We start from the raw sequence: 25,039 nt of genomic DNA, 5'->3' as shown, positions 1-25,039 counted from the left end.
GAAAGTGAGTAACGGATATTCTAACCAGGATTAGAGGGGCCCTGCCTCCAGCCAGGTGGAGGAGAGGGACAACCGAGTCTACTGGACAGTGTGGATTCGATGGCCTGGCACATCAGACCCACAGGAATATAAGGCTCTAGTGGACACTGGTGCACAATGTACCCTAATGCCATCTAGTTATAAAGGAGCAGAACCCATCTGTATCTCTGGTGTGACGGGGGATCCCAAGAGCTAACCGTATCGGAAGCTGAAATGAGTCTAACCGGGAATGAGTGGCATAAACACCCCATTGCGACTGGCCCAGAGGCCCCGTGCATCCTTGGTATAGATTATCTCAGGAGGGGGTATTTCAAGGACCCAAAAGGGTACCGTTGGGCCTTTGGTATAGCTGCATTGGAGACGGAGGAGATTGAACAGCTGTCTACCCTGCCGGGTCTCTCCCAAGACCCTTCGGTTGTGGGGTTGCTGAAGGTTGAAGAACAACAGGTGCCAATTGCTACCACGACGGTGTACCGGCGACAATATCGCACCAACCGAGACTCCCTGATCCCAATCCATAAGCTGATTTGCCAACTGGAGAGCCAAGGAGTGATCAGCAAGACTCACTCACCCTTTAATAGTCCCATATGGCCCGTGCAGAAATCCAATGGGGAATAGCGACTAACAGTAGATTATCGTGGGCTGAATGAAGTCACGCCGCCACTGAGCGCTGCTGTGCCAGATATGTTAGAGCTTCAATATGAACTGGAATCAAAGGCAGCTAAGTGGTATGCCACAATTGACATTGCTAATGCATTTTTCTCCATTCCTTTGGCAGCGGAGTGCAGGCCTCAGTTTGCTTTCACTTGGAGGGGCGTCCAGTACACCTGGAATCGACTGCCCCAGGGGTGGAAACACAGCCCCACCATTTGTCATGGACTGATCCAGGCTGCACTAGAAAAAGGTGAAGCTCCAGAGCACCTGCAATATATTGATGACATCATCGTATGGGGCAACACGGCAGAAGAAGTTTTTGAGAAAGGGAAGAAAATAATCCAAATCCTTTTGAAGGCTGGTTTTGCCATAAAAGAAAGTAAGGTCAAGGGACCTGCGCAGGACATCCAGTTCTTAGGAGTAAAATGGCAAGATGGGCGTCGTCAGATCCCTGTGGACGTCATCAACAAAATAGCAGCTATGTCCTCACCGACTAATAAAAAGGAAACACAGGCTTTCTTAGGTGTTGTGGGTTTTTGGAGAATGCATATTCCAAATTACAGTCAAATTGTAAGCCCTCTCTACCAAGTTACTCGGAAGAAGAACGATTTTAAATGGGGGCCTGAGCAACGACAAGCCTTTGAACAGATTAAGCAGGAGATTGTTCATGCAGTAGCTCTTGGGCCAGTCCGGACAGGACAAGATATTAAAAATATGCTCTACACTGCAGCTGGGGAGAATGGCCCTACCTGGAGCCTTTGGCAGAAAGCACCTGGGGAGACCCGTGGCCGACCTCTGGGGTTTTGGAGTCAGGGATATCGAGGATCCGAGACTCGCTATACTCCAACTGAAAAAGACATCTTGGCAGCATATGAAGGAGTTCGAGCCGCCTCAGAAGTGGTTGGTACTGAAACACAGCTCTTCTTAGCACCTCGACTGCCAGTGCTGGGCTGGATGTTCAAAGGGAAAGTTTCCTCTATGCATCACGCGACTGACGCCACGTGGAGTAAGTGGATCGCACTGATCACACAGCGAGCTCGCATAGGAAACCCCAGTCGCCCAGGAATGTTAGAAGTGATCATGGACTGGCCAGAAGGCAAAGATTTTGGAATGTCACCAGAGAAAGAGGTGACACGGGCCGAAGAAGCCCCGCTGTATAATAAACTGCCAGAAAATGAGAGGCAATATGCCCTGTTCACTGATGGGTCCTGTCGCATTGTGGGAAAACATCGAAGGTGGAAGGCTGCTGTGTGGAGTCCTACACGACTAGTCGCAGAAACTGCTGAAGGAGAAGGTGAATCGAGTCAGATTGCAGAGGTGAAAGCCATCCAGCTAGCGTTAGACATTGCTGAAAGGAAAAGTGGCCAGTGCTCTATCTCTATACTGACTCATGGATGGTGGCAAATGCCCTATGGGGGTGGCTACAGCAATGGAAGAAGGGCAATTGGCAGCGCAGAGGTAAACCCATCTGGGCTGCCGCACTGTGGCAAGATATCGCTGTTCGGATAGAGAAGCTAGTGGTAAAAGTACGTCACGTAGATGCTCATGTACCCAAGAGTCAAGCCACTGAAGAACATCAAAACAACCACCAGGCGGATCAGGCCGCCAAGATTGAAGTGTCTCAGGTGGACCTGGACTGGCAACGTAGGGGTGAGCTATTTATGGCTCAGTGGGCCCACGATACCTCAGGCCATCAGGGAAGAGATGCAACATATAGATGGGCTCGAGATCGAGGGGTGGACCTGACCATGGACGCTATCGTGCAGGTTATCCATGAATGTGAAACATGTGCCTCAATTAAGCAAGCCAAGCGGCAAAAACCCCTGTCGCATGGAGGGCGATGGCTGATATATAAACAGTGGGAGGCCTGGCAGATTGACTATATCACACTCCCACGAACACGCCAAGGCAAGTGCCATGTGCTTACAATGGTGGAAGCAACCACTGGGTGGCTGGAAACATACCCTGTGTCCCATGCCACTGCCCAGAATGCTATCCTGGGCCTTGAAGAGAAAATTTTATGGCAACACGGCACCCCAGAAAGAACCGAGTCGGACAACGGGACTCACTTCCGAAACAACCTCGTAGACACCTGGGCCAAAGAACATGGCACTGAGTGGGTGTATCACATCCCTTATCACGCACCGGCCTCCGGAAAAATTGAACGGTACAATGGACTGCTGAAAACTACATTGAGAGCAATGGGGGGTGGAACTTTCAAGCATTGGGATACACATTTAACAAAAGCCACCTGGTTAGTTAATACTAGAGGATCCGCCAATCGGGCTGGCCCCGCCCAACCAAGAGTTCCACATACTGTAGAAGGGGATAAAGTCCCTGTAGTGCGCATGAGGAGTATGTTAGGAAAGACAGTCTGGGTTAGTCCTCCCTCAAGCAGAAGCAAACCCATTCAAGGGGTTGTTTTTGCTCAAGGACCTGGGTACACCTGGTGGGTGATGCAGAAGGATGGGGAGGTTCGATGTGTACCTCAGGGAGATTTGATTTTGGGAGAGAATAGCCAGTGAATTGGGCTGTATGATATTTAACTGCTAAATAACCTGCCAATGCATGTCATTGTATCTATAGTGTCTATATGCCATATCAAGGGTATTATTGTGAGAATTATCCAAATGACTACAGGATGGACTTTTGAAACTGAGCCAAGTACAACAGCGATAGAACTTGAACTGGCACCCACCAATTTCCTCAAGATCAACATCTTCGACCTGCAGACCAAGGGCATGAGTTACACCAAATGTACTAGCCACAAGTTCCAGAGGCAGCATACAACAACCCAACATCTCACACCATCTCTCTCTTATCCTGAAGAACTGTTACAACAGATAGAGCCCCAAAATCGATGGACACATTAGAGGGATAGCCCATAGGCTAAAGGAACACCGTGTGTGTGTGTGTGTGTGCGAGGTCAGGGGGTGGAGTCCATATACTTATATATAAGACAAGGAAAGTTGTAGTGGTTGATTGGGAAAAAAAATGTAAGATCTGGGCATGATGTAGATGGTATAGAATAAGGGGTGGATAATGTCCTGGGTTCAGCTGGGACAGAGTTAATTTTTACAGGAACCTGGGAGGTGGGGGCATAGCCGGGGCAGCTGACCTGAACTAGCCAAGGAGCTATTCCATACCATGGGACATCCTGCCCAGTATATAAATTGGGAGCGGGCCGGGGGGTGGTCTCTGTTTTCGGTGGGGGAAGTGGCGGAGCGTCGGGTCCCGGGTGGTGAGCAGTTGCACTGTGCATCACTCTTTTTGTATACTTTTTTTTTCATTAGTGCCGTTGTTGTTGTTGTAATCTCTTTGTGTTTGTCCCAGTAAACTGCCTTTATCTCAACCCTCGAGGTTCCAGTTTCTTTTTCTTTTCTCTCCTCCGTCTCCTCCCCATCCCACCGGAGGGGGGCGGAGGAGTGAGCGAGCGGCTGCGTGGTCCTTTGTTACCGGCTGGGCTGAAACCACGACAGTGGTAGTATCTTCAGTCAGACTAAATGATACAGTAGAAAACAGCAGACAAGTTTTTGGTACACGAATCTTCCCCTTGAGCTGTTTGCTGCATGTATGTTCTTCGCCACTGTGTCTGTAACATAGCAATTACTATGTACTAAACTGCTTCAATGGGGTTTCACCAGCTTTTGCATTCATGTCCCCTAAAATACATCAACTCGAGACATATGACAAAAGAAAACAAAACATTCTGTGTTTCATCTTCTCCCTCCCAAAATGGGAGATATATTAACAGGGAGGGGTTATGCTGGTAAGGCAGAAAAACAGTTTAAAAGTCACATGTTCAAAAGTTATTTCTAAAGCAGGTCTTAAGTAGGACCTACGTAGCTGCTTTGCACAGAAGTGAATTTGCTCTAGGAGAAGGAGCTTGTGGAGCTTGTATACTGTTCCAGCTGTTCCTCGTTTGTGAAGAAAGAACTTTCATCTTCAAGGCATTCAATTCAACGTCCTTCTGCCAATTTCAAACTCACCACCATCAGAAGATATATATTCTGCATTAAAAAGAGAGGACTATACCCCATAGATTTGGGAACAATGTGGAGGAGCTGAAAGGTAGTGCATCCCCTAGCATCACCTTGAAGATAAAGAATAAGTTGTATACTATGGAACTTCTCACACTGGAATGAGCACCTACTTGCATGGTATAGTGGATCATGCATCAAAGCAGCTGACAATGCCTGTGAAAGCTAGAGGGATTACCCTTAGTACTTGAAAGCAATACAACTAGGCTAACTACAAAGAGGAAAAAAAGCATTGACAGAGCTGAGAGGCAAGATCTGAGCCTAAACATAAAATGCTTAAGCCTACAGACTTCATTGAAACAAGCATCTCCCTCAGTAAGGTACAAAAGGGAGCCAACAATAAGCACTTTACTGGAAAGGGAGCCAGCGTATACATTTTAGTGAAATTCAATTCATTCTGTAATTGGGTCACATTAGTAAAAATGTATGCAAATTTATGGGCTTACAATGAGGTTAGCAGTTGCGAATGCCTAATAAATCATTTGTGAAAAACAATGGGTTTGTATTCTCACCCCAAATTCCTGTCCTGTCATTACGCAACCCTACAAATGCCCTGCTGAGGTCTGACATCAAGTATGCACAGCACACATGCACAGAAAGCAGGATGTAGCTCAAGACTTGTTTTTCTTTGAGCTGCCTGCATTGATGGGAGAAGGTAAGGACATAAACTCTTAATTAAAAAGGTAACAAAATGAGTACTTGAGAAATTAGTGCTTTGGTGGGTTGATGGCATTTAGCAGGAAATTCCACCGGAAAGCAAGGGATGATGTGGGTTTTGGTTCCAGTAACACAGCACTGTAAAAAGATGCCCCAGTCCCACCACCATTTCACAAAGAAGAAATCACTCAAAACCCTTCCAAAAGGATTTTTTTTAACAACCAGATAGGAAGCCATTTTCTCTAAAGACTCTGGAATGTAGGTCTCAGTGAAGCAGAAAGTGTTTTCTAAGATGATTGAATTACTTACAAAAATGTTGTGTGCTTATTTAACAGGATTAAAAGCACTTCATGTGGAAGTCTGTTCTGCAATGCTTGCAAATAGAAGCTGAACTCCATCTTTGCACTTATTCCACCAGAGACCACTACTTCTTGGAAGGTTCTAGTGTTTTCATTAGCACACTGCTTTCCTATCAGTGTAAAAATTTCTAACAAGTGCACAAAGCCTGGATCAAGCAGCTGAGTAAGGATAACACTCCCTGCTGAGGAATTCACAGCAGTATTAGGCTGCCGTACTCGAGTGAGAGTAACCTTGGCCAGCCTCCTCTCTGCACACCTTCGACATGTGCCAGCGAAGTTAGATCAAATCAAGTCCCAGTGTGGACACTGTACATGTGCCCTTTACCCACATGACTTATTCTTATTCCCAGATGAATAACTGCATTTACTGCATAAATGCTAGAGGGTCAAGCACTGAATGAGGATCAAGGTCTGGATTCTACCCTGGGCTACACCACTGGCCTCCTAGATGTCAAGTAACTTCTGTGACACTTGGTCCATGCCTGTACAAATGCGGTAACGATGCTGACTTCCTGTCTAAAACTGCTCCAAAATCTACTCATGAAATGCACTCTAAGACATAAATATTACCATGCTTGAAGAGAACAACACATATGCAGAGTCAAGCCAGAATTTTCCAGCAGTAAGTTCAGTAAAAGCACTATTAAAGAAGTATAAATGCTCCACATTTTTGGGATTGTGCTACTTTTGACACTGTCAGTTAATATCAGGCAACTTAAGGTTATAAATGCTCAAAGTTACAGTGTAATGAATGACAGGAAATTTTCAGATTCATTTAAATATATTGATAGATGTATATATATAACCTTATTCATTTAACAGCAAAACTAGCTGTAATCTTAATGCATGTGCATACACAGTCATTCCTATGCCTCCAATTCTACTTCAGTGAGTTTTCCTGAGGATTTGCAGGACATTCTGAAGGGGGCGGGGAATGGAGCAAAATTGTATTTCCAGAAGTAGAAGTATCCTTCCAATATATTATTTGTAATATACCCAGAAGTAAACTCTTACCAATTATAAAGTGTTTGTTCATGGCATAGTTGTAAATTACTTACATAGTAATAGTAGTACCTAGTAAAATACATAGCAGTTGTCAACAACTTTCTCTTGAAATGTATGTTTGTGTCTGTGTAGTTTTGATAGCATTTCTCCTGTGACCTTCCAATCAAAATCCATGAAGGGGGTCTCAGGAAGGACCTTGCAATCAATCTCAGTGTATTTAACGTTACAAACAAGGATTTAAAGCCCTGTTTTTATCGAGTTAGCCCAGCTAAATTTCCTTGCTGCCAAGAGCAACCCTTTAGCTCTAAATTAGGCATTCAAGATGACCCTATGTAAAGACGAAGAAAAACAATTCAAATGCTTGTTGATAAAGACAAAATGTTAAAGAAGGGAAGCTTAAAGAATGGTAGTATTTAATGTCTTTTTAGAGGATAGTCAAGATCTAAGATGGAGAAACAGGTGAATAGGCATAAGAAAAAGTTTTACATATATACAATGTGGAAACAATCCACATAGTCTACAGTTCTGACAGTTCTATTAAGTTGTGAGTTACATCCATATGCAAGCTTTAATCAATGTACATGTGTGTATATATATATAAATGTATTCATTGAGCCCAAGCTGAACAACTTCAACAGGAAAGGATAAGTAAGTCCCATTTGAGAACACTTAAAATTTGATGATCAGGGTATTTAGGAGGAAACTAGACCTAGTATCAGTTCTCTTCTATAGAGTAGATAAGGAAGAATGGATTGATCTTGGGTGTGCCACAGCTGAGATAACTTCCCTAAGCATGGTTCTGCTGCGTATAGTGTTCTGTTGGGTATAGCGTGCATATTGACTCAGCCTTCAGGGTGAATACCAATCCATGGGACGCAGTCTGAGAAAATCTGCTGGCTCAGATCCTAAGATGAAAAAGGCCATGATCTCGTATCATCCAAGATACGATACTATCTAGATTATTCTGTGTGAGCTTGCACCAATGTATTTATTTAATTTTTCAGAAACCTCAGCAACTTATGTCGGGAACGGATTGATTCCATTCATCAGCAGGTAGTAATCAATTAACTTTTCAGAAAGCAATAAAGGCTGGTAAAAAAAAAAGTCAGAACTACAGTTCAGAGGAAACAATGAAAATTCATTATGCACCTTCCCACTGGGAAAGGCCAGAAAGTTCAAAGGCTTGCAGTGTATTTCAAATTAATACAAATTTTGTAGCCCATGCAGAGTCTACACTGCTAGGCACAGTTTGAACTAAGCAAGTCATTTAACTTTCTATTTTTACTGAGCTTTATTATTTCTTTTTTTTCTCTATTCATACATGTGGCCATCCAACTTCCCAACATGACTGGGCTGAGAAACACCAAAATTTAACATGAAAAGCTGAATCTCAGCTATTTGCTTCATAAAGAAAAAAATCTCCTGGGGATTTCCTAGATAATTTCCATCATTGACTCAAGAGAAATTAAGTCCCCTAATATTGTTAGGGTCCATACAACATATTTCAAGAGCTACTTATGTTGGCTCTGGGGAAAAAAAGAACTTAATCACAATTGTTCTTCCTTTGGGACTTTTACCTCAGGGGACTCAGGTTAAGAAAATTAAATACTAGAGACCTGTAAAAGGCAGAAGGATCTGGGGGAAAAAAAGGAGAGCCAGATCCCCAAGAACTTTTATTACTATCATTCCTTAGACCTCAGAGGAGCCAGTTTCCTCTAGCTGCAGCCATTCTTCTTAAAGCAAGATTAGTCCTGCCACTGATGGCAGAGGATTGGTAGCATCCTTCTGTACTGCTAATGTGAAACGAGTTCTGTGATGCATTACTCTGCATTTATTCCTCAATCTGTACAATATGAACTTCACTAAATCACAGTAACATTTTGTATTCCAAACTTGCAGTGTAAATAAATATTTACACAGCTTATTTACTTTGCTATGAACTGTATGATTGCAATACATATTTCCCACTGTTCCAGCAGTGACATCCAAGTAGGGCCTTGGGGTTGTGCACGTTGTTCTATCACTGACTCACTGTACCACTGTGGACTAGTCATTTAACCTTTCTGTGCCTGTGTTTAACATAAATGTAAAATGAACTGATATTATAAACTCGCCTGAAGTGTTTCCATCCCAGGTGTGTTGTAAGGCTTAATTAATTAGTGTCTGTGAAGCACTTTAAGCTCTTCGTGTGAAAGACAGTATATACTGAGGTACTATGATTGTTTACTGTGTTTATTAATGTTTCACAGCACCAGAAGTGATTTTTAAAAAAATGTTTTCCATGTATTTTAGAATCTTATTAGGGAGAATTATCATAGGGAAATCTATGAATCTAAGGCTAATTCACACTCTTCCTTTCAGACCTCTGTCTTGGCTCTGGAAGATCTCCTTCTACGCATGGGCTCCTCGGCTGGCTCTCCCAGATCCTGTGTGCACCTAAAAACCCCTAGTACTTGAGTCTGAATGGAGTCAAGGGGCTGCCTATGGCCAAATCTCAAGGCATTCTCATGAGAAACTATCTACATGACCTAGAAAGGTGCTAACCCCCGGGGCTTTTATACTATTTAAGGGCACCTTTTCCAGAAAGATGGATGCTTTGAATTCACAGACTTGCATGTCAGGGTGTGGAGATGGATTGCTGCAGCATGTACCACTCAGACATTCCATGGTATTAAAAAAAATTCCAAGGGATTAAAAAAAAAAAAAAAAAAAAAAGTTACTGCTAGAGAAAACAATGTTTCATGGACTTCTTTTTTTCAGTAATGCAGTAGCATTCACTGGTCTTAAAAATGTCATTTGTCACCAAGTGGGCAGTCAAGCAGTGCAATAGATTGCCCAGAAATTTTCTTCAGTGTCCATCCATGGTGGGTTTCAAGACCAGATTGGAAAAAACCCTGAGTAAACTGGTCTGACTTCTTGCCTAAGCTTCATGCATATCTTTCCATGCTTAGATGTTCCCTTATACCATTCCTGGTAATTTCCTATCTGCCTCACCGGGGACCTGAGACTTCCCCAGCATGCTTGTAGTTCAGTCACTGTAGTTAACATGGCTTTTTGGCTCTGCACTAGCAAAGATGTTCTGGACTCCCTACCAGAGGTTGATTTCACATCCTTACAGAAAAACTCCATGGTACATTTTTATAAACAACTACACAAAATCTACCAGAATTTAAAAGAGGTGCATAGGTATCCTCAAATCATCTCAGCCCTACCGTAATATCTTCAGATAGCAGATACACAAAATTTCCATTACTGAGCTTTCTGTTCCCTAACCTGTTCTATGGATCATATAATTTTACTCAGTGCAGTAAACAAACTTAGAACAACAAATATTAAAGCACATAAAATTAGATCATAAACTATGGAGCACCACAACAGCAGGTTGCAGTTCTATTCACTGAAGAATCAGAAATTTAAATATGTAATAATTCTGTTCTGCAGTATATATTGATTTAAAAAAATGTTTCATGCAGACCAATTGTCTGTAATCATTAAATACTCATCAGACACCTGTAGATATATTCTATAACTACAGAAAACTTTAGGAGTTTATGAATTTTTACAAAAATCATAATACATACAATTCTACTTTTTGTCTAAACAATGTCATTAAGACAGTACAACCATTTAAGAAAAAGACAACAGCACCCATGAAGAAAAAACTAAGTTGAAATTTTAGTCATTGCTACTAAGCAAAAAAGTTTGATGTCTCAAATATGGGGTCATAGAGCATCTCAATGACTTTGTTCTTTTATTTCAAGTAAATAAAAATTCAAATGTGAGCATGTGTTTACTCTAGAGTAATCAGGTCAGGGCAGATTTAGAAAAAATGAAAAGCCACTTGGAACCACCTATCTCCACTGCATGTATTTCACCTAAAATTGATATGACTTTGCTCCAACAAATTAATGAGTATTTTGCCTATTAGATTCAGCAGGAACAAACTCCTTCTTTTCAACGATATATGATTAGATTAAAAGCTCCCCAAAATTATCTATAAAATTTATTAAATTATTAATATGACAAATACTTTCAAAATGTTTTAGGCAAGTTAAATTACTGAGTTTTCATCTAGTATTTTGCTAAGGTTTTAATGGGGACATTTGTTTTCTTTTTTTTTTTCTTCAAAACCTCAAATAAGATGAATGTTTGCTATGTTAAAAGAACTACATATCTGCAGCCATTTAACAAACAGTAACAGCAACTCAGCCCCTGCCGATTATGTATATGTATGTATATGCGCAAATATACTGTCCAATAGACACAGTCACAAGTTGACATGCACTGGGGTACCAGTGCCTAAGCCATGAAAGAACCCAGGAATCCTGATCTGCAATTCCTACTCCAAGCACAAACAAAACTAATCCTGGTAAATCATTAAACACCTTCCAAAGGTCACTGTTTTAAATGTCACCCAATTATTCTATTAATAGAGGTTTATTTATATGACCACTTCCTTTGTGATATTCAAAACTAGCCTGGATAAAACACTAGCAAACATACACTAGCTGACTGCACAGCATCAGCTTTGAATGATCTATGAACACAACATTTTTTTAATGGAACTAATTCTCAAAACAGTCAAACCTCAGAGCTGCTAGAAATGTTACAGTAGCTCCTGCAGAAAGGGGGAAGTGGTATTCTGCTAGGTTTAAGGTTTTAATTGGATTTTTTCTTTGTTTTTGAGAAATCTATAAAATGAAAGGCTGTTGTAGTTTAAGCCCAGCTGGCAACTAACTACCACATGGCCGCTCGCTCACTTCTCCCCCTGCCCTGGTGGGATGGAGAGGAGAATCAGAAGAAAAGGGTAAAACCTCACAGGTTGAGATAAGAACAGTTTAATAGGACAACACAAGGAGAGAAGAAGTAATAATAATAATAATAATAACAATACTAATAAAAGAATGTATAAAGCGGGTGATGTACAATGCAGTTGCTCACCACCTGGAACCCGATGCTCAGCCCGTTCCCAAGCCACAATCCCTCCTCCCCCCGGCCAGCTCCCCCAGTTATATATTGAGCATGACATGATATGGTATCAAATATCCCCTGGGCTAGTTCGGGTCAGCTGTCCTGGCTGTGCCCCCTCCCAGCTTCCTGTGCAAATTAACTCTACCCCAGCCAAACCCAGGACAAATTGTTTTCCCTTTCATAGGATACCAGTCTGACCTCCTGTGACCATCCAAACTCCTGTTCTGTACAGCAACAGCATTTCCTGTTGGTGGAGGCACTAAAGATCTTCTGTTCCCCGCATCAAATCAGGATTCCTGTGTTATATTCTGGGCTCCTGCTCCTTAGGCCTAAGTCACTTGACCTCCATGCTTTAATTGCAGAAAGAAAGCTCAAAAATCAAGGTGAGAAATGACATTAACAGAAAAGATACTTTGCTGTGAAAGTGATAGCCTGAATCAGCTAACATTCCTTAAGTGCTCTGAGATATTCAAATGAAAGATGCCAGCACTAATACCAATTACAAGCTGTAGTATTATTAATACCATCTAAGGAAGATTAGTGTTTTAAATAACAGGTTTGCTGTTTTTACAGTTAAGCTACCACTAGAATTGTCTAAGAGAAGCAAAGCTAAGGGCATATGAGCCTCAGAGCTAGCCAGTGTACACAGCATAATAAATGACTCAAAGAATTACTAGAAAATAACTCCACTGAGAGGTTTTGGTGACATCTTTAACCATACAGAGTTCCACCTACATACAGTTTCTAAATATTTATAACAACCCAAGCAGGAAATTAATGTTATACAAATGTCTGCAGAATATTTATTTTGCTGGAAATTATTATATTGGAATAAGGAATTCTAATTTTGTAATGTGAATATATGAAAATGAAAGCATTAATTATTCACACAAATAAAACTAGAAAATTAATATAGGCTGTATACTACAGTTCCAAGATAATATAACCTGATCCCCTCCTCCACAGACATGGAACCTGCTGCTTTTGCAGCTGTGCAAAATAGATGCAGAATCATAGAATCATTTAGGTTGGAAAAGACCTTCAAGATCATCAAATCCAACCATCAACCATGCCCACTAAACCATGTCCCGAAGTGCCTTGTCTACGTGCTTTTTGAATACCTCCAAGGATGGTGACTCAACCACTTCCCTGGGCAGCCTGTTCCAATACCTGACAACCCTCTCAGTAAAGAAATTTTTCCTAATATACAATCTAAACCTCCCCTGCTGCAACTTGAGGCCATTTCCTCTCATCCTATCACTTGTTACTTGACAGAAGAGACCAGCACCCACCTCACTACAACCTCCTTTCAGGTAGTTGTAGAGAGCGATAAGATTTCCCCTCAGCCTCCTTTTCTCCAGACTAAACAGCCCCAGCTGCCTCAGTTATTCCTCACAAGACTTGTGCTCCAGGCCCCTCCACCGGCTTCATTGCCCTTCTCTGGACATGCTCCAGCACCTCAATGTCTTTCCTGTAGTGAGGGGCCCAAAACTGAAAACAGGACTCAAGGTGCAGCCTCACCAGTGCTGAGTACAGGGGGACAATCACCTCCCTGCTCCTGCTGGCCACACTATTTCTGATACAGGCCAGGATGCCACTGGCCTTCTTGGCCACCTGGGCACACTGCCACTCACATTCAGCCAGCTGTCAGCCAGCACCCCAGGTCTTTTTCTGCCAATCAGAAGGGTCTAATCTTTTCAAGCTCTGAAACTTTTCTCGACAATGTAGGACTTGTATGAAGGGCATCATCAGTCCAAACCTGTTCAATTAATTTTGTGTGTAGTATGTACAAGACCAAGCTTCTACCATTACTCCTGGTCCTCATCTTATCCTGCTACTTAGAGGTTTATTTGAAAAGCCCAGCCCAAACGTAACATTTTACAAGAAACCAAGAGGCGCAATATTACCAAAGGTTGCAGTTTTACCACAGCCTCCAGTAGCATTTCTCATTAAGCTGAAGCATCTGGAAAGTATGTAATTACATGAGAATTTTTCAAGTTTAAAAGGAAAAAAAGAACTAAAAGGATAAATTTCTATTCTTGATGAGAAGAGAAGAGAAGAGAAGAGAAGAGAAGAGAAGAGAAAAAAATAAAAACCCCTTGTGCACCTAAAAGCAAGAAAAATGCACATAAAAGAACTTTCCTTTCCCTTGAACAACAGAAAGCCAAGAACGGTCCTTAGTCCTAGTGCCAGTTCTGAACAACTTATACCTCAGTCTACTGCAGTGAGGCAAGCAACTCGGACAATTGCCTTAGACCCCATGGCAGCTTCATTAGGCAGCACTGCAAATCATTAATGAATATGTAGAAGGAGAAGGGACCCCCAACAGAGGATTTTATCAGCATGTTGGTTGCCTTCTCATGGTTCTGCAAGGGTTAGAAGCAATGCTCTGGAAAAACATTTTCTCCTACATTTATTGTTTTGATGGCTGGGCAGATTCAGAACAAAATTACTAATGCTGCCACAATAACAGAGCCTTTTGCTAAACTGTCTGTGCCTCAAGTCCCTGCAGTGTCAGCTGTGTTTTAAGGAACTGACTCATATGGCAAGCTGTGCAGCTAGTCTACATGCAAGAGCAAAATTCCAGAGCGATGGCTCTGTATTCCCACCCAGCCATGAGGAAGGGGAAGAACACTGAATCCGTGATCCAGGAATACCATGTCTGAACCTGATCACATCTTATGCAGCTTTCCACCAGTCACAACTGACTGATCACCCACTGCTGTCACATCCATATGTTACTTCCAAGACATTTACCTTTGCTCCATTGGAATGTCATTTTGCAGGGCACCGGTGATGCTCAGGATGTCCTAGGAGTGACTCAGGTGTCACATTTAGCACTGAGACCTGTTATTGTCTTAAATGGATGGTGACTGAGACATGTCTGGTTCTGTTATAGCAAGTTCCCTCAGCTGTAAAGGGTACCAAGTTTGCCAACAGCAAGGAATGAGGTGAGAGGATATAGCTGTGTGAGGAACAGACCTGTCCCTCCCTTTTGACTCTGCAAATGGTGGCCAACACTGCTACCATGAGCAGTGCTCCATCGCAGTTCGGCTGTTACCCATCTGCTCCAAACGCTGCATAGCAGCATTATCATGAAGCTCCTCAGCAAAATGTTTTCCAATAATTTTTTAATACTAGATCACTAAATGTTTTCCAGTGACAGATCTATACCTCCACAAAGGATTACTAGTAACAGCAGGTTTCCTTTTCTAGAACTAGGTTTGCCATCCAAATAGCCGTGTTGCTTAAACTGGCTTTAGTACCCTCTGCTTTCCCCCCTGCCCCTGAATCATCCTCCAGGTAATGGTGGTAAAAACATTTATGTAATCAGGTTGCAAACCAGAGTAGGAATCTGGTCCAGCTGATAGCTAACCCAGTTGGAAATCATCATTTTACTATTATTAGTGTTACTCTTTCTCAGATGGACCAGTTTCCCAACCCAGTTCACAGAATGGCTGCACAAACATATATGGAGAGCCAGCAGAGGACCAGGAAAGCACAGCAGAGTAATAACTACTCAAGACAGAACTGTGGCTGAAAAACAGTTCATTAGACTGCCCAGGTTGCAGTCTGGAAGCCACAGTGTATGTATGAATACAACATCTTTTAACATAGCATGGTCAAAATCTCATGGAAAAAACCCATCCAATTGCACTTGCTGACATTCATGCCATATGCATCCATTAAATTGAAGCTTAAGATTACAGAGAAAGCAATATGCATGATTTAAACACTTCTTGTTATTCACTCTGTGCTCCCTGTTAGAAAGAGAAAATAAAAAAGAAGCGGGGGGAGAGAGAGAGAAAAAAGGAACAATCTTTCTAACTTCTGTTTTGTTTAGAGGGGATTAAAATTATTTTACCCTATGCATATGGCTGGGAATTCCAGCTCAGGGAGCTATACATTTTGCACTGCACTAAGACATTAATGTGTTCTCAACAACTTAAGACCAGTATTGTGGGCCCTCCGTAAATGCAAGGAATTAAAGTCCTTTCTGCTGTGTTGCTTCATGCTGAGTAATTCTCCAATTAGTTGAGCTGTTAATTTTCTGGTTTTCTATATCTTGCCTCTATTAAACTGATTTGTTCAATCATGCCAAACGGTCACCTGCCGCCTGTGCTCTAAAGTGTCATGCTTGCCTTGGAAGGTGATTTCTTTGTCACACGTTGTTCACAGCGTTTCTAACAGTGGGGTACATTTCCCTTCGTGGTATTTTTACTTGCTTCTAGAATTACATCTGAAACTGTTGGATGAACAGTTTCCAGCTTTCTGCCAGGTTCCCTCCAGCCCTCTTGTGCTGCTCCCAGATGAAAAGGACCTTATTGGAAAAACCCTATAAAATTGAATAGAAAATTAAATTCTCCCCTTGACCTAACTTGTGAATTTTAATAGAGATAGTGCTACCTGCTGTATACATTCTCTTTCCAGTAAGCTTTGGATCAGGCCATGAAAGAGATATATCTCTGTACCAGTGTATTTGAGACAGTACCTTCTTTGGGGCCAGAAACATTTCAGTGTAAATAAACAGAGCTACATAAAATTAAAAATAGTCTAAAATGGTGATATTATCCTGAGCAAAGCATTTGCAAAAAAAAACCAAGCAAAGGGCACATATTTGCTTATCTTCTAAAAGCTTATAGAGCTCCTAACATCACCAGACTTTAGAAAAATGGCACTGTGACAAGAAAGAAAAACAAAACAGGGCAATTTTCACCTCCGTTCTTGAAACTCAACCACTCACACAGATAAGTGAGCATTAAGAAGAACGTGAATCGCAAAAAAAGTATCCTGCTATGGAAGTGACTCCTCAGCCTCCGCTAAAACTGTTGGTATGCCTCATTGGTCATCAACATTGACAAAATTCACTGCATTCCCCTGGAAAATACTGAAACCCAATAAGCAAAGTACAAGCAATGTAACTGGCATTATCTCAAACACTGAAGAAGCTCAAGATTGATATAAGGTTTGCTTTATAAAGGAGACATAACCAAGTCTCACTATCTCACACAAACAGTCTAGTAGTTAAATCTTTTACTTGTCAGACTAAGGCTTTTCTGAGTCTTTAAAACACATGCATAAGCCTATCTCTATTTGCTAAGCATGTACTTACATGCAGATTTCCAGGTATTACACATAAACATCAGCTCATACACAAACGTGTGTTAGACTAGAGCCTAGAAATTCAGTCCTAATACAAACTGGTGCCTCACTTCTGCTGACCTCCACATTCTTCACTTTCTTCTATCAGCTCTTTATGTGATTCATTACTACAACCAACCCCACCAGTACCCTATCATAAAAATTGTGTACTGTATATGATTAGACCTTTCAAGGAGTTAATCCTGTAACATTGTGCTGAACCTTATCAAACTCTACCTCAGGTAAAACTAATCCATCAGTGAATTTGCTGCTGTTCTCCCATCCCACGTGTACCCTCTGCAAGGTTACAACTTGCTAGAACTTCCACTTGACTTACCTTTCATTACCCAATGCCATAAATACCATGTCATTCCTCTCTCTTGCATACCCTTGGACAACTTTGAACAATTCTTTTCCCTACCTGACTTGTCCACCTGCCCAATTCTCACATTCACTCAATAATGCATATGAAAATGCGGCATCTTCTGATAATGGTTTACCACATTTAATTTCCAGGGAATGTCAGCTTCCATTGAGTGATGCACAAATTGCACATTAATCAAATTCCATGTCTATAGGGACCTGAATGTACCTACCTCATGAATACACAGGCAGCTCTGTTTCTTTGAGTAAGACACAAACATATTTCTTGTCAGATAAGAAGTGCTGTTATGTGTATATATTTTCTTCCCTCTTGTTCTTTTTGCATAAAGCAGATGAGATTCGGTGTTTGCCAGAGCAGACATATTTTTTCCAGGGTACAACAGCAGCCTAGTGCTGGATGATAAAAGCTTTGCCTGCCATCCACATAATGCAATTGCAGTTTGAGTGTTCTGGGTTCCTGTATTTCTGTGTTGCACTTCACAAGTATAATGCTGAAATCACAGGCAGGGTGATAAATGTTAACTATTTATGAAAAAACTGAGAATAAGCTCTCTCCCTTGGTCTGCTTTCAACTCAAATGTTTAAGGCCAGAAAGGACTGTCAGAGCCCGTGTCCTGGTTTCAGCTGGGATAGAGCTAACTGTCTTCCTAGTAGCTGGTACAGTGCTATGTTTTGAGTTCAGCATGCGAAGAATGTTGATAACACTGAGGTTTTCAGTTGTTGCTCAGTATTGTTTAGACTATAGTCAAGGATTTTTCAGCTTCTCATGGCCAGCCAGGGCACAAGAAGTTGGCACAGGACACAACCAAGGCACCTGACCCAAACTGGCCAATGGTGTATTCCATACCATGTGACGTCCCATCTAGTTTAGGAACTGGGAAGTGGGGGAGGGGGCGGGGGGGGCAGGGAATTGCTGCTCGGGGACTGGCGGGGTGTCGGTCGGTGGGTGGTGAGCTATTGCCCTGTGCATCATTTGTACATTCCAATCCTTTTATTACTACTGTTGTCATTTTATTAGTGTTATCATTATCATTATAGTTTCTTCTTTTCTGTTCTATTAAACCGTTCTTATCTCAACCCAGGAGTTTTACTTTTTTTTCCCCGATTTTCTCCCCCATCCCACTGGATGGGGGAAGTGAGTGAGCGGCTGCGTGGTACTTAGTTGCTGGCTGGGGTTAAACCACGACAGTCCATTTTGGCGCCCAACGTGGGGCACGAGGGGTTGAGATAACGACAAACCTGACCAGAGCTTGTTAAAACAAATTTGTTCCAAGCGTTCATTATGTTGATTTATGAGTTCTTAGAGTTGTTGCTCTGGCTTTTAAAGCTCTGTTATGTATCACCTCGCTTGCTGTATATAGTTCCTCTTCTACTGCTTATCATCCGTGGGAGGTGGATTTTTGCTTTGAAGTATGGTATAATACTGGTTTATGGTATGATAAAGTCATCGGCTGTGGGATTAATCCGGTACTTGCACTTATCATTGTCACCTTTATACGGCAGGAGCCACCTGTGGGAAACTATTAATAATTATACCATTTACCTTTCCTCCATGGAAAACCAGTCTATGGGTGGGGTATCTTTCTTCCCCTCTCCTTTCTCCTTTAGTCCAGTTACAATGGTGTTGGAGAATTTTGGAAAATTTGAATATTCCTGGGGTGTTGGGACTAGCACGGTCCTAGCCCTACTGCTAGGAATTAGCATACTTCTGAATGTGGTTCAGCTCTCGTTTAAGGTTAAACAGCTATTTAAGAAGATCACCCAGAGATGTGCCCCAAGGCTAGATAATTATGAGTGGCAGGGTGTGTGGGGTAGTATGGGCAAGTACCTAGAAAAGTGGGCACCTCTAATGTTTTGGAAATTCACCCCTGAACAAGTGCAGGATCCAGAAGAACTAGTAAAATATTTGGAAAAGGTATGCTGTCACCCTGGCAGCTCCAGAGAGATACAAATCACTGCAACATGCTGGGTCCTGGCCCATGCCTATCGAGTCCTGTTCGACACTACTCAGTACCCTCAAGGGGAAGAGAAAGTCTCTAGACCTAACAACGAAATGATGACCACCGCGGCCACCCAAACCTCGACAATGGGCGCTGCGGCCCCTCCAGGCCTAGCAAGGAGCACTGCTGCTACCCAAACCTCGGCGACAGACACTGCAGTTATCCAGAACCCGGCGAGCGATACTGCAACTGAATCAGAGGACCAACCTGGACCAGTATCGGTTGCCCCCATACAGAAAAGGAAATATACAAAAAAATCAGTTCGCTTAGCGAAGGATAATGGTGAACCAGGGTCATCACGGGAACCGGAGGAAGAGGCAGAACCAGAGGTAATAACCCGGTCCCTATCCTTGAGTGAGCTGCGGGATTTGCGAAAAGATTTTGGCCGCCGTGTAGGTGAGCATATTATCACCTGGTTCCTCCGATGCTGGGACAATGGGGCTAATAGCTTGGAATTAGAAGGTAGGGAAGCCAAGCAGCTGGGATCATTTGCCAGGGAAGGTGGCATTGACAAGGCACTTGGAAGAGGGACACAAGCCATCAGCCTCTGGAGGCGACTCCTGTCAAGTATGAAGGAAAGGTACCCCTTTAAGGAAGATGTTATATGTCAATCAAGCAAGTGGACCACCATGGAAAAAGGTATTCAATATCTGAGGGAATTAGCTGTGCTAGAGACAATTCATCATGACCCAGACAACCAACAATTACCCAAAGACCCAGACAAAGTCCAATGCACATGACCCATGTGGCAGAAGTTTGTATGGAGTGCACCATCATCCTATGCCAACGCATTGGCAGTAATGTCCTGGAAGGATGAAGAGGCACCAACAGTGGAGGAAGTGGCTCACCAACTGCATCAATACGAAGAAAATCTCTCCTCCTCCCTACAAGCCTGCATTTCAGCTGTGGAGAAGCTGTCTGAGGATTTCCAGCAATTCAAAAAGGATATGTCCTATTCTCCACCTGTAAGGACCAGTGTCTCAGCTATTAGGAGTGAGCGGTCTTCTGCCCAAGAGAGAGAATATAGAAGGTACACACCACGAGGTGCCCTGTGGTTTTACCTATGTGATCAGGGAGAGGACATGAGGAAATGGGATGGAAAACCTACCTCGGTCCTAAATGCACGGGTACGTGAACTGTGAGGAAAAACCCCCACAAAAGGGGATTCTACCAGGAAAAATGCCGCTCCAGTTTCCAAACAGAGTAGAAGGGCTGACTTTATTTCCGATCCTCTTGAAGGGACTTCTGAGCCAATTCTACGAGAAGTGAATACTGAATACTCTAACCAGAATTAGAGAGGCCCTGCCTCCAGCCAGGTGGAGGAAAGGGATAACCGGGTCTATTGGACTGTGTGGATTCGATGGCCTGGCACGTCAGACCCACAGGAGTATAAGGCTCTAGTAGACACCAGTGCACAGTGCACTCTAATACCATCAAGTTATAAAGGGACAAAATCCATCTGTATTTCTGGTGTGACAGGGGGATCTCAAGAGTTAACTGTATTGGAAGCTGAAGTAAGCCTAACTGGGAATGAATGGCAGAAACACCCCATTGTGACTGGCCCAGAGGCTCCATGTATCCTTGGCATAGACTATCTCAGGAGGGGGTATTTTAAGGACCCGAAGGGGTATCGATGGGCTTTCGGTATAGCTGCCTTGGAGAAGGAGGGCACTGAACAGTTGTCTACCCTGCCTGGTCTCTCTCAAGACCCTTCGACTGTGGGGTTGCTGAAGGTTGAAGAACAACAAGTGCCAATTGCTACCACGACTGTGCACCGGCGGCAATATCGCACCAACCGAGACTCTCTGATTCCCATCCACAAATTGATTCGCCAACTGGAGAGCCAAGGAGTGATCAGCAAAACTCGCTCACCCTTTAATAGTCCCATATGGCCAGTGCGGAAGTCTAATGGGGAATGGAGATTAACCGTTGACTATCGCGGCCTGAATGAAGTTACCCCACCGCTGAGTGCTGCCATTCCAGATATGCTAGAACTTCAATACGAGCTAGAGTCAAAGGCAGCCAAGTGGTATGCCACCATTGACATTGCTAATGCATTTTTCTCAATCCCTCTGGCAGCAGAGTGTCGTCCACAATTTGCCTTTACTTGGAGGGGTGTCCAGTACACTTGGAATCGATTGCCCCAGGGGTGGAAACACAGCCCCACCATTTGCCATGGACTAATCCAGACTGCACTGGAAAAAGGTGAAGCTCTGGAACACCTGAAATACATTGATGACATCATCGTATGGGGCAACACAGCAGAAGAAGTCTTTGAGAAAGGGAAGAAAATAATCCAAATCCTTCTGAAAGCCGGTTTCACCATAAAGGAAAGTAAGGTCAAGGGACCTGCACAGGAGATCCAGTTTTTGGGAATAAAATGGCAAGATGGACGTCGTCAGATCCCAATGGACGTGATTAACAAAATAGCAGCTATGTCTCCCCCAACTAATAAAAAGGACACACAGGCCTTCTTAGGTGTTGTGGGGTTTTGGAGAATGCATATTCCAAATTACAGTTTGATTGTAAGCCCTCTCTATCAAGTGACCAGGAAGAAGAACGATTTTAAATGGGGCCCTGAACAAAAACAAGCCTTCGAACAAATAAAACGGGAGATTGTTCATGCAGTAGCTCTTGGGCCAGTCCGGACAGGACAAGATGTTAAAAACGTGCTCTACACTGCAGCTGGGGTGAATGGCCCTACCTGGAGCCTCTGGCAGAAAGCACCTGGGGAAACCCGAGGCTGACCCCTGCGGTTTTGGAGTCGAGGATATCGAGGATCCGAGGATCGCTATACTCCAACTGAAAAAGAGATACTGGCAGCATATGAAGGAGTTCGAGCCGCCTCAGAAGTGGTTGGTACTGAGACACAGCTCCTCTTAGCACCCCGACTGCCAGTGCTGGGCTGGATGTTCAAAGGGAGGGTCTCCTCTACGCATCACGCGACTGACGACACGTGGAGTAAGTGGATCGCACTGATCACACAACGGGCTCGCATAGGAAACCCCAGTCGCCCAGGAATTTTAGAAGTGATCACGGACTGGCCAGAAGGCAAAGATTTTGGAATGTCACCAGAGGAGGAGGTGGCACGTGCTGAAGAAGCCCCGCTGTATAATAAAGTGCCAGAAAATGAGAGGCAATATGCCCTGTTCACTGATGGGTCCTGTCGCATTGTGGGAAAGCTTCGAAGGTGGAAGGCTGCTGTATGGAGTCCTACACGACTAGTCGCAGAAACTGCTGAAAGAGAAGGTGAATCGAGTCAGATTGCAGAGGTGAAAGCCATCCAGCTAGCGTTAGACATTGCTGAAAGAGAAAAGTGGCCAGTGCTCTATCTCTATACTGACTCATGGATGGTGGCAAATGCCCTGTGGGGGTGGCTACAGCAATGGAAGCAGAGCAACTGGCAGCGCAGAGGTAAACCCATTTGGGCTGCCACACTCTGGCAAGATATTGCGTCCCGGCTAGAGAATCTGGTTGTAAAAGTACGTCATGTAGATGCTCACATACCCAAGGGTCAGGCCACTGAGGAACATCGAAACAACGAACAGGTGGATCAGGCCGCCAAGATTGAAGTGGCTCAGGTGGACCTGGACTGGCAACATAAGGGTGAGCTATTTATAGCTCGGTGGGCCCATGATACTTGAGGCCATCAGGGAAGAGATGCAACATATAGATGGGCTCGAGATCGAGGGGTGGACCTGACCATGGACGCTATCGTGCAGGTTATCCATGAATGTGAAACATGTGCTGCAATTAAACAAGCCAAGCGGTTAAAGCCCCTGTGGTATGGAGGGCGATGGCTGAAATATAAATTTGGGGAAGCCTGGCAGGTTGACTATATCACACTCCCACAAACTCGCCAAGGCAAGCGCTATGTACTGACAATGGTGGAAGCAACCACCGGATGGCTGGAAACATATTCTGTACCCCATGCCACTGCCCAGAACACTATCCTGGGCCTTGAGAAGCAGGTCTTGTGGCAACATGGCACCCCAGAAAGAATTGAGTCAGACAACGGGACTCATTTCCGAAACAACCTCATAGACACCTGGGCCAAAGAGCATGGCATTGAGTGGGTGTATCATATTCCCTATCATGCACCAGCCTCTGGGAAAATCGAGCGATACAATGGACTGTTAAAGACTACATTGAAAGCAATGGGGGGTGGAACTTTCAAACATTGGAATACACATTTAGCAAAGGCCACCTGGTTAGTCAACACCAGAGGATCTGCCAATCGGAGTGGCCCTGCCCAATCAGAATTTTTACATACTGTAGAAGGGGATAAAGTCCCTGTAGTGCACATGAAAAATATGTTAGGGAAAACAGTCTGGGTTACTCCTGCCTCAGGCAATGGTAAACCCATTCGTGGGATTGCTTTTGCTCAAGGGCCTGGGTGCACTTGGTGGGTGATGCGAAAAGATGGAGAAGTCCGATATGTGCCTCAAGGGGATTTGATTTTAGGTGAAAATAGCCAAAATTAAACTGTATGATATTAGTTGCTATATAACCCTGCTACTGTATGTTATCATTACTGTAATTGTTATATGCTATATCCATAGTACTATAGTAAGAATCACTTGGATCAAGCAAGAAAAAACTGCGATAAAACTGAGCAAAACACAATAGTGATGGAACCAGAACTGACTCCAGCGTGCAACAATCCAACGGTGCACACCATCCTCCTGCTACGTCAAATGTCAGCTGCTCGTCACACCGCACTGAAGCCCAATTCTGCTCTACCGACTGAGAGGACTTTGCATCATTCCTCCTGCCCAGACAGACTGGTATGACAGATGGAGCACAGAGTCGGAAACTAATTGAACTCAACAAATGTTTTATGAACATAACTCATGAACTAAAGGAATAATATCTCTGTGTGTGTATATATATATATATCATTGTCCATATGTCTCAAAGGACTGGAAAGGTGGTGATGATTAATCAGGATGTAACTAAAGGTATGGGAACTGAGCATGACGTCAATGGCATAGAATAAGGGGTGGATACTGTCCTGGTTTCAGCTGGGATAGAGCTAACTGTCTTCCTAGTAGCTGGTACAGTGCTATGTTTTGAGTTCGGCATGCGAAGAATGTTGATAACACTGATGTTTTCAGTTGTTGCTCAGTATTGTTTAGACTATAGTCAAGGATTTTTCAGCTTCTCATGGCCAGCCAGGGCACAAGAAGTTGGCACAGGACACAACCAAGGCACCTGACCCAAACTGGCCAATGGTGTATTCCATACTATGTGACGTCCCATCTAGTTTAGGAACTGGGAAGTGGGGGGGCGGGGGCGGGGGGGGCAGGGAATTGCTGCTCGGGGACTGGCGGGGTGTCGGTCGGCGGGTGGTGAGCTATTGCCCTGTGCATCATTTGTACATTCCAATCCTTTTATTACTACTGTTGTCATTTTATCAGTGTTATCATTATCATTATAGTTTCTTCTTTTCTGTTCTATTAAACCGTTCTTATCTCAACCCAGGAGTTTTACTTTTTTTTTCCCGATTTCCTCCCCCATCCCACTGGATGGGGGAAGTGAGTGAGCGGCTGCGTGGTACTTAGTTGCTGGCTGGGGTTAAACCACGACAGCCCCTTGTCTGACCTTCTGTGTAATACAAGCCCTTAAATGTTATCATCACCTGTGCATTGAGCTTGGCAATTTTTTCTTCTTTTTACTAAAATATATCTTCTAAAAATATGCTTTTCATTGCCCTGTCTTCATTTAGAGGCTTCAAGAAATAAGGACTCCATGTCCCTTAATAGTTATTCCAGTGGTTAATCAATCT

At 43.4% G+C, this 25,039-nt stretch overlaps 1 protein-coding gene across 1 annotated transcript; it reads left to right on the top strand.

Annotated features, from left to right (window-relative positions):
* Nucleotides 1–2,076: 2,076 nt before the first annotated feature.
* Nucleotides 2,077–23,812, top strand: LOC126050612 (uncharacterized protein K02A2.6-like). Its single transcript, XM_049828681.1, has 2 exons — nucleotides 2,077–2,090; nucleotides 22,515–23,812. Exon 2 carries the CDS (start codon nucleotides 22,956–22,958, stop codon nucleotides 23,733–23,735), a length of 780 nt encoding a protein of 259 aa, XP_049684638.1. The 5' UTR covers nucleotides 2,077–2,090; nucleotides 22,515–22,955; the 3' UTR covers nucleotides 23,736–23,812.
* Nucleotides 23,813–25,039: the final 1,227 nt, after the last annotated feature.

This window comes from Accipiter gentilis, chromosome 25, assembly GCF_929443795.1.
Source record: "Accipiter gentilis chromosome 25, bAccGen1.1, whole genome shotgun sequence".
Taxonomy (NCBI): Eukaryota; Metazoa; Chordata; class Aves; order Accipitriformes; family Accipitridae; genus Astur; species Astur gentilis.
Note: the sequence above shows the minus strand (reverse complement) of the source record. Positions and strands in the feature narration are given on the sequence as shown.

Coding starts and splice junctions, on each gene's coding strand:
- LOC126050612 (XM_049828681.1), top strand. CDS start 22,956: ATGGACGCTATCGTGCAGGTTATCCATGAATGTGAAACATGTGCTGCA.